Here is a 13,147-nt window from a genome sequence, read left to right as displayed (position 1 = left end):
AGTGAGTGGTCACATGCCTCCAGATGTCTGATGAGTGGGGTATCCACCGCACACCCAGACACCCTAAGGAGTGGGGTTCACATTCCTGGAAGAACAGATGCAGATTCTCAAAAGATGGGGAGCTATGCCCAAGGCACCAGCATCACGATGTTGTTGGCAGAGGAATGGGGGGTGCCGGCTCCCACTGCTCTGGTGACCCAGTACAGACTCATCAGATACTCTGAATATGGGGAACAGTCTCCCAGATAATCAGATGATGGAGCACAGCCTCCCCACGTGCTCAGATGATGGAGCACAGCCTTCCCACGTGCTCAGATGATGGAGCACAGTCTCCCTACGTGCTCAGATGACGGAGTACAGCCTTCCCACGTGCTCGGATGATGGAGCACAGCCTCCCCACATGCTCAAATGATGGAGCACAGCCCTCCCAGATGCTCGGATGATGGAGCACAGCCTCCCCATGTGCTCAGATGATGGAGCACAGCCTTCCTAGATGCTCAGACGATGGAGCACAGCCTCCCCACATGCTGAGATGATGGAATACAGGCTCCCTACATGCTCAGATGATGGAACACAGCCTTCCTAGATGCTCAGATAATGGAGCACAGCCTCCCCATGTGCTCAGATGATGGAGCACAGCCTTCCCATGTGCTCGGATGATGGAGCACAGCCTCCCCACATGCTGAGATGATGGAATACAGGCTCCCCACATGCTGAGATGATGGAATACAGGCTCCCTACATGCTCAGATGATGGAGCACAGCCTTCCTAGATGCTCAGATGATGGAGCACAGCCTCCCCACATGCTCAGATGGTGGAGCACAGCCTCCCCATGTGCTCAGATGATGGAGCACAGCCTTCCCACATGCTCAGATGATGGAATACAGGTTCCCTACATGCTCAGATGATGGAGCACAGCCTTCCCACATGCTCAGATGACATAGCACAGCCTCCCCACGTGCTCAGATGATGGAGCACAGCCTCCCTGGATGCTTGGATGACGGAGCACAGCCTTCAGGGATGCTCGGATGATGGAGCACAGCCTCCCAGGACGCTTGGATGATGGAGTACAGCCTCCCCACATTTTCAGATGATGGGGTACAGCCTCCCTGGATTCTAGGGTGACAAGGCAGAGCTTCACCAGACACTCAGCAACCTCCTTAGATGCTCAGAAATGGAGTGCATCTTCCACCAGTACCTGGGGCTGGGACGCAGGTTCCCAGGTACATGTGTGATGGGGTGTCCTCCCCAGGTAATCATGTGATGGGGTGTCCTCCCCAGTACTTGTGTGATGGAGCTCAGGCTCCCCAGGTACGCTTGTGATAGGGTGCAGGTTATGCAGATACTCGTGTGGTGGGGGGCATCCTCCCTGGACTCAGAGGGCACAGGCAGACTGAATCTAGGGTATCTGGGGCACACACATGCTAAAACACAGAGAATGGGTACGGGGCACCCCAAACCATAGAGGACTTTGGCAAGCCAAGCACCCCCATCTTTGACCATCCCAGGCTCCAGCTGGCTGGCTGCGTTGCTGGTGGGGCACAGCATTGGGGCCGGCGGAGGCAGGGTGTCCACGTGCTCACCCAGCACGTCTCATGCGTCTGTGCCAGCAGCTTGCGGCTCCCCTGTTTCACAGCATTTGCAGTGTGTTCCAACCTCAGACATTCCCCAGGCGACCTCAAAGGAAGCCTCCCCATCCAGGAGCCCTGCCAGGGTCTCCATGGGGCCGCTGTCTGCCAAGCCGCCGTCTCGGGGGCCTCAGGGCTGGCCTCGAGCTGCCAGCTCTGTTTGGTTTTCTCCTTCCTGCCCTGGAGCCGCAGACGTCCGTCTCGCCGTGGAGGCGCCCCTGTCCTGGGGGGAGCACAAAGCCCCTCACAGCCAGGCTTGAGAGGAGCCGCATGCACACGTGGCCCAACTGTTCGTTCCCCACCAGCAGGCCCCCCAAAGCGTGAATGCCTGCTGGCCCAAGTGCCATGCATTCCCAGAAAGCTTCCTCCTTTGCCCTCTCTGTTTTTAGTCACTTTTTCAAAACCCCTCTCACCCCAGACTGGGTCAGAACAGGAGATAGACTGTCCCCTGTACAAGGAATCCACTAAAAGGACAGGCATGTCCCCCCCCCCCCACGCCTGGGCCACTTGTAACCAGAAGGGCACACACGTGCACACGTTCGCTCCTGAGTCATACCTGCTATGGTCCCAAAGCCTCCTTAGAGCCTGGGCCACCTCTCCCACAAGTCCTGTCCAACTAGTCCTGCAGGCCTGGCCCTGGCAGGACAGGTTCTCCTGTTAAGCATTAACCAGCTCCATTTTGGCTGGCCAGCCACAGATAAGGGGTTCAGAGAGATACCCTGGACAGGGAGGGCCACTCACAGTTGGGCCTCAGGGTGGGACCTGGCCCTAAGTGACTGGACCAGACTGACTGGCCAGAGCAGAGGGAGGGAGCTTGGATCACAGCCCTGCTCGGGCCCAACTGGAGCAAGAGTTGCTGTGGTTAGACTGTGGCAAGGACTTCTGGCCCACTGGCCACCTGGATGGGGGGTGGTGACTAAAAGCTCAGGGGTCAGCCCAGCTGGAGGCAAAGTCAGAGACTTTAGGCACCTCCAAAAGGTGGCCACACAGGCCCAGATGGTCCCCGTGGGAGCACTGTCTGGTGTGGCCCTGGGCAGCCGGCAGGCCACAGCCCCAGCCTCCATTCGCTCAGATCCGTTGAGCCAGCCGCTCCAGGATATGTGCAGCTCCATCTCTGAACAGGCCCAGCTCCCCTCTTGCAAAGCTTGATAAGGCTGAAGATGCCCCCAGCTCTGAGGGACCCCTGGAGATGGGCCGGAGCTCTGACCTCCATACCCTGGGCCTCGGAAGGGACCTCCCTCCCCATGGGAGTTTCCGGGCTCCTGAGGGCCAGCAGTTCCGGCCACAAGGTGGGGCTCCCCGAAGCCCAGCCTCCCATCCCCCCCACCCCCCAAGAAGAATTTTCCAGTCACTGGAGGCAGAGCAAACACCAGGCTCTGGCTGCAGGCCCTGAGCGCTGCCCGGGAGTCTGACCGGCCTCCAGGTGCCCAGGGTCTGAGAGGGAGGCCCGGTGGCCAGCTGGCCGCAGGAAGTGGCGGGCATCAGGTGAGAGCTCGGGGGGCTGCCACCCCCAGCACTCGGGGAGGTCTTGCTCTTCCGGAGGAAGGGCCCACAGAGATTCACCCCCATCGAAGCACGAAAGACGCGGGGAGGGAATTAGGTCGCAAGCCTGTGGTCAGTGCCTGGCCTGGCTTACGGGCAGACTGCAGGGGGGACCACCGCTCTGTCTGCGGGTGTGGGCTCCTGAGTGGGAGGGGGACAGGGGAGCGCCCAGCACAGAATGCCGTGGCAGGTCCAGGGCCTGGAGTCACCCGGGAGGGCTCCCTGGAGGAGGGGCTCAGCAGGCCTTGAAGGCTGAGTAGGACGGGATGGGGAGTGACACTTTCAGCAGCAGGGGCAGGAGCCAGGCAGCAGAAACGCACCAGTGCCCCACCGGGATGCAGAGAGCAGAGGCAGATACACAGAGCAGAGTGAAAGGAGGGGGCCTCCCAGAGCGGGTGGCTGGGCAGGGGGCTTGAAATGGAAAGGACACCCGTCTCCCTTTCCTGGTAACAATAGGCATTAGTGCCTAGAGAGGGCGTCCCCTTGCAGGACCACAGACCTTGGACAACAGAAGTTAGCAGGAAGAACCGCCTGCCTCCTTGGAGTGCGTGGCTGCCCTGGGCTGTCCCAGGCAAGGAGGGCTTGCAGGGGCCCTGGGGCGGGTAGGGGAGAAGCGGAGATCCTCTCAGGGCCTGCCCAGGGATCCTGGGCGCTCTCCCCAGGAGCCCCCCAGAGTCTGGACGCTGCTAGTTGGCCGGGGCCAGCGGAGTGGATGGCGCCACCTGGTGGCCGCGTGCCTGCCTGAACCTTTACCTCCAGGGGGACCTGGCGGTCCTGAGGGACCCTGCGCCTCCCCAGGAGTCAGGATCCCCCAGAGCAGGTGGCTGGCATCCCCAGGCCCCGGGATTCTCCAGGGTCCGCTTCCAGGAAGCTCCTATGTCTTCTGGGGACAACTTTCACCAGGCTAGCCTAGGAATCCTGCTGACCAGCAGCACCAAGTTCCCCAGCTGGCCCTGGCTGGCTGTTCTTAGACTAAAAGAGATGAGGACACCGGCAAAGAAGGGGCACGGGGGAGAGACACACACAAGCACACACCGGCACACACGCAGGTGGAGAGTCTGTACTTACAAAGTATCCTGAATTCTCAACCATAAAAATCTTGAATGAAGGTACTTTAATCCCAGAACACACGTAGGCTCTGACATTTCAAAAAGGAACTGCTGATTTTAAGTTCCACGTGGGGAGCTGAGGAATCTGGCCTCTGAGTCCTGCTCCAGGGACCCTGTGGGACCCTCAGAAGCCCCCACCAGCCCATTACATCCGCTGCCACCAGGGGTGCTCTACCCAGCGACCTGGCCATGTCCCAGGGGGACGTGAAGGTGGGGGGAGGCCAGTGGACAGGGGGCTACTGAGCCTACGAGCTTTGCTGCACAGCCACAGGCCTGGTGCAGAGGGATAGTGAGCTGCCTCTTGTTCAAGCCTTTCAAGACGTGCATGCCTGGTTTAATGCAACCCCCATGACTGCCTTCGTGTGTGGGTTCTGTGCACAGGCAGCAGCCCGAGAGGCTGGCTTGCCCTCCCCATGGCTTTTTTGTACCTACAGCACCCCCAGGCCTGGCTTCAGGGACAGGCAGGGCTTCCCTGGGCCACACCAGAATAAGGAGTCACATAACGGGTCCCTGGCCTCGGTCTGCTCACCTGTAAAACAGGCACCCTGACCTTGCAGGGACACTGTGTGTGAAGTCCCTTGAGGGGCTGACAGCCAGGCCTGGGAGGCAGGATACCCTGGGCCTGTCAGCAGATTTGCTGGGACCTGAGTACACTTACCCTCTTTGAGCTGCAGCCTCCTCTGAACACTTAGGGGGTTAGGTTAGTTCTGGCCTCCCCTCCAGCCTGTCGGGGAAGGGGCATTGATTCTGTGTGTGGGGTAATCTCTGGAATCATGAAGGGGTCTCTTTCTGTCTCTGCCCATGTTCTGCACCAGGCTGGGGGTGCGGAGTGAGCGGGTCTGGCCTGAACAATGACTTATCCCTAGAGGGGATGGCCTGGGCTGGGCCCCCAAAGCCATGCGGTGCCTGGCCATAGCAAGAGGGTTGCAGGCTGTTGGGGGCCAATGGGGGGAGGCCCTAAGTTGGAGGAACTGAGATGGCTTGCTGGCCGCTGCCACGTGGGTCCAGGATCACAGTGCACCCCGCATGGCTCCCCCACTCCCTGCTAGGAACCCTGGCCTCCCTGCCGTGTGGGAGGAGCCAGCTCGGCCAGGTGTGCTCCCTCCCCAGGCCCCGGGCAGGTAGGGTGCAGGGGCCAGGGCAGCTGTGCCAGCCCCGCCCCTTCCCACCCACACGCCCAAGGGTGGCTGGGCAGGCAGGTAGGCGAGTCTGGGCGGCTGCTGAGTCAGTTTGGGAGGAATGTTTTGGCTGCTCCCAGCTACGCCCTGTCCCACCTGCCCCCACCTCGCCCTCATCCCCAGGCGCTGCTGGCCTGGCGCCGTGCCAGGAACGCACCTCCAGCCCAGGCTTGCTGAGACGAGCCTCCACCCACAGCCGACCCCTGCTCCTTTGCCCCACTGGTTCCCCTCCCCCCATGACCCCACAGAGCTCCCATCCTCACACCCAGGGTCCACCAGGAACACACTTTGCCTGTGTGGCTGGCAAGCTGTAGTGGGCCCCAGGGTAGCGGCAGGGATGTGATGGGACTTCATGAGAGGAGACCCCTGGGGATGAGGTGGGACCCCCAGGCAGGGGCCAGGCCCCAGGAGAGAGAGGCAGGAAGGGAGAGGGCTTCTCGCAATGGGGGGAGGGGGCTGTGTGGGTGACATCCAGGGAGGGCAGGGCTGGGGCTGCCCAGGCCTGGCCTGCTTGGCTGGGGCTGGGGTGGGGGGTGGCCAGGAGGCCGGGCCTGTGGCAGCTAAGCTGGCGCTTTGGCCAAGGCCCAGAGCTTCCCTCCCTTTGGTTCCTGCCTCTCAGAACACTTGCCCCTGGCCACCCCAGGCTGCCTCCTTGCCTGGGCAGACCCAGTGCTGGCTGCTGCTGGGCAGATGGGGCAGCAGGCAGGGGGCCGAGCGGCCCGACCCCCAGGTGACTCGGCCTCTGCGGCCATCTCCTCCAAGCCATCAGGGCGGAAAGATGGGGCGCCCCCCAGAGCCCCGCAGCAGCCAGGCCTCCGCAGGCACCACCATTGTGCCCGGGATCACTCCAGATCTTGTTACCAGGATCCCCTGTGAGTGGCGGGACCCCCGAGAGGGGTGTGGGGATGGCCCAGCTGGGTGGGGCTGTGGCTGTGCACAGATGGGTCTCAGCCCATCTCTGTGCTCCCACCAGGGCCGCGCTGGGCATTCGCTGCCATCGCCCTCGCTGCTGGTGTCCTCCTTGTCTCCTGCCTCCTCTGTGCCATCTGCTGCTGCCGCCGCCGCCGCCGCCACAGGAAGAAGCCCAGAGACAAGGAAGCTGTGGGCCTGGGCAGTGCCCGAGGCACCACCACCACCCACCTGGTGAGCAGCAGGCGCCTGTGTATCCCTGGCGCCCAGCTCCAGGCAACTCAGCCTAGAGAGGACAACTCAAGGCCCAGGCTCGGGGGTCAGAGCAGCCCAGGGCAACTGGGGCGAATTTAGCCCCCAGGGACAGTCTGATCTACTCAGGAGCAAGGGCAGGGAGGGCCTTCCGGGCAGGGGAAATGGATGAGCGAAGGTGGGGGTTGGTCCAAGGGCATGGGAGCCACAGCAGGTTCTTGAGGAAGGCCGTGGCGCTGCAGACGCCGTGTTAGGGGTTGGTCTGGCCTGTCGTGTAGAGCTGAGCTTAGGTGTGAGGCCTTCTGGTGGCTGGGCCGCATCATGGAACCCTGCCTGAGAGTCCAGGGCACTGATGGGGGCCATGGTCTCAGCTGCTCCTGTCACCGGACCCTGCCCACTCCAGGTGCAGCCGGATGTGGATAACCTGCAGTCTGGCCCCGGGGGGCCTCCGCAGTGGGGGCGCCTGCAGCTCTCGCTGGAGTACGACTTGGGAAGCCAGGAGGTGAGGCCCCACACAGGCCAGAGGTTCCATGGGCTGGTGGCGGGGGGAGGGGGAGTGGGGGCTGACCGGGAGGGCCCCTGGCTGAGCCCATCTCTCTCGCCCCTAGATCAGAGTGGGTCTGAAGCAGGCAGCTGACCTGAGGGCCGGGGGCACAGCAGACCCTTACGCCCACGTCAGCGTCTCCACCCAGGCTGGGCACAGTTATGAGACAAAGGTGCATCGTGGCACACTCTGCCCTGTGTTTGAGGAAACTTGCTGCTTCCATGTGAGTCCAGTCTGGGCAGGCGGTGTGGGCCCGGGCCAGGGCAGCAGGGGCCAGGCTCACTCTCCTGCTACAGGTCTCTCCTGCGGAGCTACCTGGGACAACCCTGCGTGTGCAGCTCCTGGACTTCAAGCGCTTCTCCAGGCACGAGCCACTGGGTGAGCTCAGCCTGCCGCTGGACGCTGTGGATCTGAGGCATGTCCTGGAGCGCTGGTACCAGCTGGGCCCGCCGGGCACTGCCGAGGTGAGGCCACTGACCGCCAGGTTCCAGCCCAGCAGGGACACTGAAGCTGAGGGGCACTGACAGTGTGGGCCCAGCCTCCACTCAGCAAGGATGACAACCCCCAGGCTGAACCCCCAACCAGGCCAAACCCCCAATCAGGCTGAAGCCCCCCCCAGGCTGAAGCCCCTCCAAGTTGAACCCCCCAGGCTGAACCCCCAGCCAGGCTGAAGCCCCCCAAGTTGAACCCCCCAGGCTGAACCCCCAGCCAAGCTGAAGCCCCCCCAGGCTGAGCCCCCTTTGCTGCCACAGCCTGAGCAGATGGGGGAGCTGTGTTTCTCGCTCCGGTACGTGCCCAGCTTGGGCCGGCTGACCGTGGTAGTGCTGGAGGCCCGAGGCCTGAGTCCAGAGCTGACAGGTGAGAGTCACACCTGCCCATTCCAGTGGACAGAGGGTGAGGACCCTGTGCTCAGCCCTTGGACCTGGGACACCTGACTGTCCCCTCTCACTGGCTAGAGCCCTACGTGAAGGTCCAGCTCATGCTGAGGCAGAAGAAGTGGAAGAGGAGAAAGACATCTGCCAGGAAGGGCACGGCCACCCCCTACTTCAACGAGGCCTTCACCTTCCTGGTGCCCTTCAGCCAGGTCCAGGTGGGCCGTTGGGAGGCAGGGGCGGGGGCGGGCCTTGTGCTGGGCCAAGCTGACCACAGTCTTTCTCTCCCCAACGACTGCTGGACTGTCTGCTCAGAGCGTGGACCTGGTGCTGGCCGTCTGGGCCCGTGGTCCACAGCTCAGGGCCGAGCCCGTGGGCAAGGTGCTGCTGGGCGCTCGGGCCTCTGGCCAACCCCTGCAGCACTGGGCAGACATGCTGGCCCACGCCCGGCGGCCCATTGCCCAGTGGCACCGCCTGCGGCCTGCCAAGGAGGTGGACCGCGCCCTGGCCCTGCAGCCACGCCTACGCTTGCCCCTGCCTCTCTCCTGAAAGCACACTGTGCCTTGGTCTCCCCAGGCCACGCTGGAGAACCCACTGTAATAAATGCCTTTTCCCACAACTGTGTCCTGCTCCAGTCCTGCAGGGACACGGAAACAGGGCGAGGTTCCCCCTCAGCACCACAGCCCCCTCCCAACGACGGAGCAGTGTCTCCTCTGCACACTCGGCCTGGCCCTGAGGCCTCTGACCAATGCCGGAGTCCTGGGTGGGGTGGGGGCAGTCCCGGGAGAAACACAGATCTCCTCTGGGCCCAGCTGGAAAGAGACCAGGAGGCGGGGACCCTCCCCATATGCGGGGGCTGCAGACTTGGGGACGGCATGGGAGGAGAGAGCTGCAGCAGCCCTGCAGGGGTACAGGGGACAGTCGGGTGGCGTCTGGGGTTAGTGACAGCAGACTGAGGGGACCCCAGCACTTTTCGGGACCAGCAGCTGCAGGGCCTCCTCCATGCGAGCAGCAGGGGGCAGTAGACATCTTCGGAAGCTGCCTGGGGCCCTTGGGGGCTCAGCCCTGGCCCAGGACGTGCCTCCTAATCCCACACATCTGGAGGGTTTTAGTGTCTGCAAAGCCTCCTGCATCTCGTGTCTCCTCTGATCCTCCCCACAGCCTGAGAAACCAGCAGAGCTGGGGCCGGGCGCCCCACTGCTCAGAGAGGGTGCCAAGTCACGGTCCCAGGGTGCCTCAGCAGGGTTGGGGCCCCAGGCCGGGGTGAGAAGGGCTCTGCAGGGCCTGCCCAGGCAGCCAGATGGGCCTCAGGCGCCCACAGGTCACTGAGAGGCTCCAGGGCGCTGGCGCCTGCTCTCCTTACGTGAAGGACGTGTTCCGAGTTGCCTCTGCAGAGGGGCCTGCGGCAGGGCCGGGAGGGGCCTGAGGCAGGGCCGGGAGGGGCAGGCTGCATGTCCAGGGCACCCCCTGCTCCTGCTCCTGCTCTCTGGGTAAGAAGGCAGGTTCACACACACCCCTGGCTGCTGTGACAGGGCCTGGGAGGCCATATTTGGGGGTCCCGGCCTTTTCCCAGGAGCCAGGCTTGAAGACAAGAGGGACGGGGCCGGCTGTGCCTGAAGAGCCAGCCCTGGGCAGCCATGGGGAATGGCAAGGAAGGTCCACGACGGGCCACACCAGGGGGGCAGGCCCACTGGCTTAGGGGAGAGGGGGCGCTGGGGTTGAGGTTCCACGTGAGTGACCCTTCGCTGACCCCGGAGCTGCTGCCTCAGCAGAGCCCGGAGCAAAGGCAGGCACGCTGTCCTCAGGCTCCTTGCAAGAACGGGGGCGGCATCTCAGACTCGTCACTGAGCCCTAAATAGAGCAACCTGACCACAGCACCCCCCCCAAGACTTCTTGGACAGGGTGGCAGCACGCGGCCGGCGGCCTGGGCAGGTGGGGAGGCCTCTCTGGCTCTCTGTGACCCCATTGGTCTGAGGAGGACTCCATGCCCTTTCTGAGCAGGGGCCCAGCCTGGGGGAGGCCATTTATAGCCCTCCCGCTGGGCCCACCAGCCCAACTCGCCGCTGCCGTCCTGACCTCGCTCCCTGCCCTGTTGCCCAGACTCTAGGTGAGGCCCAGCCCGGCCCGTTGAGGCCAGGGTGTCACTTGAGCTGGCTTGCAGGAGGACTTCTTGGGGCAGGGGCTGGGTGTCCTGGGGTCTGCTGCCAGCAGCCCTCTCTGGGGGTGTCCACAGAGCTGGCAGTGAGAAGAAAGAGATGCTTGGGGAGGCAGCTAGGACGGGGCAGGCGTCCTGGACAGGCTCCTGATGGCCAGGACTCACTCCTGGGCACGCTGGAGGGAGAGTTGGTGGGCTGAGTGACCCTAAGCCCCAAGCCCCCAGGCCAAACTGGGGAGTCCTTTCCTGCATGCACTTAGGCCCGAAGCCAGGGGAGCAGAGTTAAAAATAGCAGCCTCACTCCGAGGCCACCTGTGCCAGCCGCCCCACCCCGCCCTCGGGGACAGCTGCGGCTCCTCAGGCCCCGCCTTGGACATTTTGGGAGCACTTTCTCCTCTCACTTCTTACCCCAGGGAATTCCAAGACATCGCCCTCTAAGGAGGTGGGGGGGCAGGAGGGAGGCCTGGGGTGCCGCGTTCGTGGGGGTCCAGACGGGCCCTGACACCTCTGCCTGTCTCTCCCACAGGCTCGAAGCTCAGGACCTCAGGATGGGGGAGTAAGTGTACCCCAGCCCCAGCGTGCGCCCCGCCACCCACCTCCCTCGCCCCTGCCCGGTCTGCCCAGCCCACCCCCTCGCGGCTCCCCACCAGCCTCAGCCCTAACCTCTCTCTTCTCTCCCCCACCCCCCGACACCGCCCCCCTGGGACAGTGAGGAGGTGAGTGCCTGCCTGGGGGACGTGAGCGGGGAGGGGACGCCCCCACACTCGAGATAGGTCAGAGGTCATGGGAGCGTCAAAACCTGAGGCCCAGGGAAGCTACTCCAGCCCTCCCCCAACCCTGGCGAAAGTGCCCCCCACACCCAGACGCTGATGAAAGACAGGAAGTGGCCGCACCCGCCTGGGGCCTTCTGGGCAGGGGAAGTGGGGCTGTGGGCTGGATCCAGGGCGAATCGCTTCTTCTTTGCTGTTTCTGCTCCCTGCCCCCACGCAGCGGGCCCCCTCCCCACTGCCTCTCCCCCAGCCCCAGTCCTTCCAAGCTGGTGTGCCGCGGGGACAAAAGTGTCACCCGCCACCCAGCGCCACATCCTGGGAGCAAGGCCCTGGGCTGGGCCAGACCTGGCCTCCTCGCCACAGCCTCAGGAGCCCTGAGACTCGGCTGATCCCCAGGCAGGGGTCCCTGGATGGGAGTGTGGAAGGGTGTGGGGGTGCTCGAGGCCTGGTCGGGCCTGACTCTGCCCCTGTCCCCTGCCCTGCAGAAGCGCAACAGGGCCATCACGGCCCGGAGGCAGCACCTGAAGGTAGGCGCCCGCCTGCCCGAGGGGCCGCCCAGGGGTCTGCGGGGGTCGCCGGCCGCAGCCCCTCACTGCCTGCCCCTCCCCGCAGAGCGTGATGCTGCAGATCGCGGCCACGGAGCTGGAAAAGGAGGAGGGACGCCGCGAGGCCGAGAAGCAGAACTACCTGTCGGAGCACTGTCCCCCGCTGCACATCCCGGGCTCCGTGTCTGAAGTGCAGGTACCCGGCCCGCCCCGGCCACCGCACCTCCCGAGCGCATGCATACCTGCTGCCTCAGTTTCCCCACTGGTCAAGAGGGCAGGGGTGGGCGACGGTGACCCTTGAGTGTCCTGACGGCCGCCTGCCCCCAGGAGCTCTGCAGGCAGCTGCACGCCAAGATCGACGCAGCCGAGGAAGAGAAGTACGACATGGAGGTGAGGGTGCAGAAGAGCAGCAAGGAGGTGAGAGCTCGGGGCTGAGGCTGGGGCTGGGGGGCTGGCGCTGGTCCCGCCGGGCCCTCACCAGCGGCCTCCCTTCCACAGCTGGAGGACATGAACCAGAAGCTGTTCGACCTGAGGGGCAAGTTCAAGCGGCCCCCGCTGCGCAGGGTGCGCATGTCGGCCGACGCCATGCTCAAGGCGCTACTGGGCTCCAAGCACAAGGTGTGCATGGACCTGCGGGCCAACCTGAAGCAGGTCAAGAAGGAGGACACCGAGAAGGTAGGCTCCCGCCCCGCCGCCCTCCCCAGGCTGCCCCACGACCCACGATGGAGGGGACCCGGGCTGAGTCCTCTCTGGCCCCACCCCAGGAGCGGGACCTGCGCGACGTGGGCGACTGGAGGAAGAACATCGAGGAGAAGTCGGGCATGGAGGGCCGCAAGAAGATGTTCGAGTCCGAGTCGTAGCCCCAGCGCCACACCCGCAGGGCACGCCGGCCTGGGGAGCGCCCAGACCCTCTTAGCTGTCAATAAAGGATGTAAGTCCCTGAGACTGGCCTGGTCTGGTTCTGCCCAGCAACCCCTCAGCGCCGGGCTTGGGGGCCCTGTGGACAGGGGCCTGCAGTGTGGCCAGCCATGCGCGGGGTGGTGGGGCAGGTGAGGCCACCTGTGGCATGGGAATTTCAGAAAGGGAGCGGGCAGGCAAGCCGAGGAACGCCTGTTTGGGGGAATCCACCTGGGCTGCATGGAGTGTTGGCTTGCTGTGGTCTTCCTGGGACCACTCTGGGTACGTCCAATGCCGCAGAGCCTGCAGAGAGGTGGCTGTGGGCCCGAGGCCATCTGAATGGGAGTTCCCACAATGAGCTCATGTGTTCATTTGCACAGTCATCCCAGGCCCCACACTGGGCTCCAGAGTGACCCACTCGGTATGACACAAGTCCAGGCAGGGGGCCATCGCAGGTATGCCCCCCGCCCAGTGCAGAGGACAGCCCCCACTCTTGCGCAGTTCCCCTCCGTGGGGATCCAGGCTAAGGCCAGAATCTGGAGCCATGGTGGAGTCCCTGAGCTGCTGTCCCCGCACGCCACCCCCACCCAGGTCCTTCTGCTGGTCTCCCTCCCACATCGCTTTGGGCCAGTCTCCCAGCTCTGGGGCTTCCCTGCATTCCCACGTCAGCACCGAGGCCCCAGTCAGGAACAGGGCCTGGGGGCTGAGCCCGCATGGTTGGCCGTGACCAGGCCAGGGACCTGACT

General features: G+C 64.1%; 2 protein-coding genes across 2 annotated transcripts; both read left to right on the top strand.

The window, feature by feature from the left end:
* The first annotated feature begins 6,066 nt into the window (after window positions 1–6,066).
* On the top strand, window positions 6,067–8,636 carry SYT8 (synaptotagmin 8). The gene is made up of 8 exons (XM_063093849.1): window positions 6,067–6,329; window positions 6,431–6,600; window positions 7,022–7,120; window positions 7,227–7,385; window positions 7,459–7,626; window positions 7,915–8,020; window positions 8,119–8,252; window positions 8,350–8,636. Exons 1-8 carry the CDS (start codon window positions 6,236–6,238, stop codon window positions 8,581–8,583), a joined length of 1,164 nt encoding a protein of 387 aa, XP_062949919.1. The 5' UTR covers window positions 6,067–6,235; the 3' UTR covers window positions 8,584–8,636.
* Window positions 8,637–11,369: 2,733 nt separating this feature from the next.
* On the top strand, window positions 11,370–12,447 carry TNNI2 (troponin I2, fast skeletal type). The gene is made up of 5 exons (XM_063095199.1): window positions 11,370–11,486; window positions 11,572–11,700; window positions 11,832–11,921; window positions 12,003–12,179; window positions 12,269–12,447. Exons 1-5 carry the CDS (start codon window positions 11,370–11,372, stop codon window positions 12,362–12,364), a joined length of 609 nt encoding a protein of 202 aa, XP_062951269.1. The 3' UTR covers window positions 12,365–12,447.
* The last annotated feature ends 700 nt before the right edge of the window (window positions 12,448–13,147 follow it).

Source organism: Cynocephalus volans, chromosome 4, assembly GCF_027409185.1.
Source record: "Cynocephalus volans isolate mCynVol1 chromosome 4, mCynVol1.pri, whole genome shotgun sequence".
Taxonomy (NCBI): Eukaryota; Metazoa; Chordata; class Mammalia; order Dermoptera; family Cynocephalidae; genus Cynocephalus; species Cynocephalus volans.
The sequence above is the reverse complement of the archived record's forward strand: the minus strand, read 5'-3'. Positions and strand labels throughout refer to the sequence as shown.

Coding starts and splice junctions, on each gene's coding strand:
- SYT8 (XM_063093849.1), top strand. CDS start 6,236: ATGGGGCGCCCCCCAGAGCCCCGCAGCAGCCAGGCCTCCGCAGGCACC. Junction 7,627..7,914: donor GCCCGCCGGGCACTGCCGAG/GTGAGGCCACTG, acceptor TTGCTGCCACAG/CCTGAGCAGATGGGGGAGCT. Junction 8,253..8,349: donor TGCCCTTCAGCCAGGTCCAG/GTGGGCCGTTGG, acceptor CTGTCTGCTCAG/AGCGTGGACCTGGTGCTGGC.
- TNNI2 (XM_063095199.1), top strand. CDS start 11,370: ATGGGAGTGTGGAAGGGTGTGGGGGTGCTCGAGGCCTGGTCGGGCCTG. Junction 11,922..12,002: donor TGCAGAAGAGCAGCAAGGAG/GTGAGAGCTCGG, acceptor TCCCTTCCACAG/CTGGAGGACATGAACCAGAA. Junction 12,180..12,268: donor AGAAGGAGGACACCGAGAAG/GTAGGCTCCCGC, acceptor GCCCCACCCCAG/GAGCGGGACCTGCGCGACGT.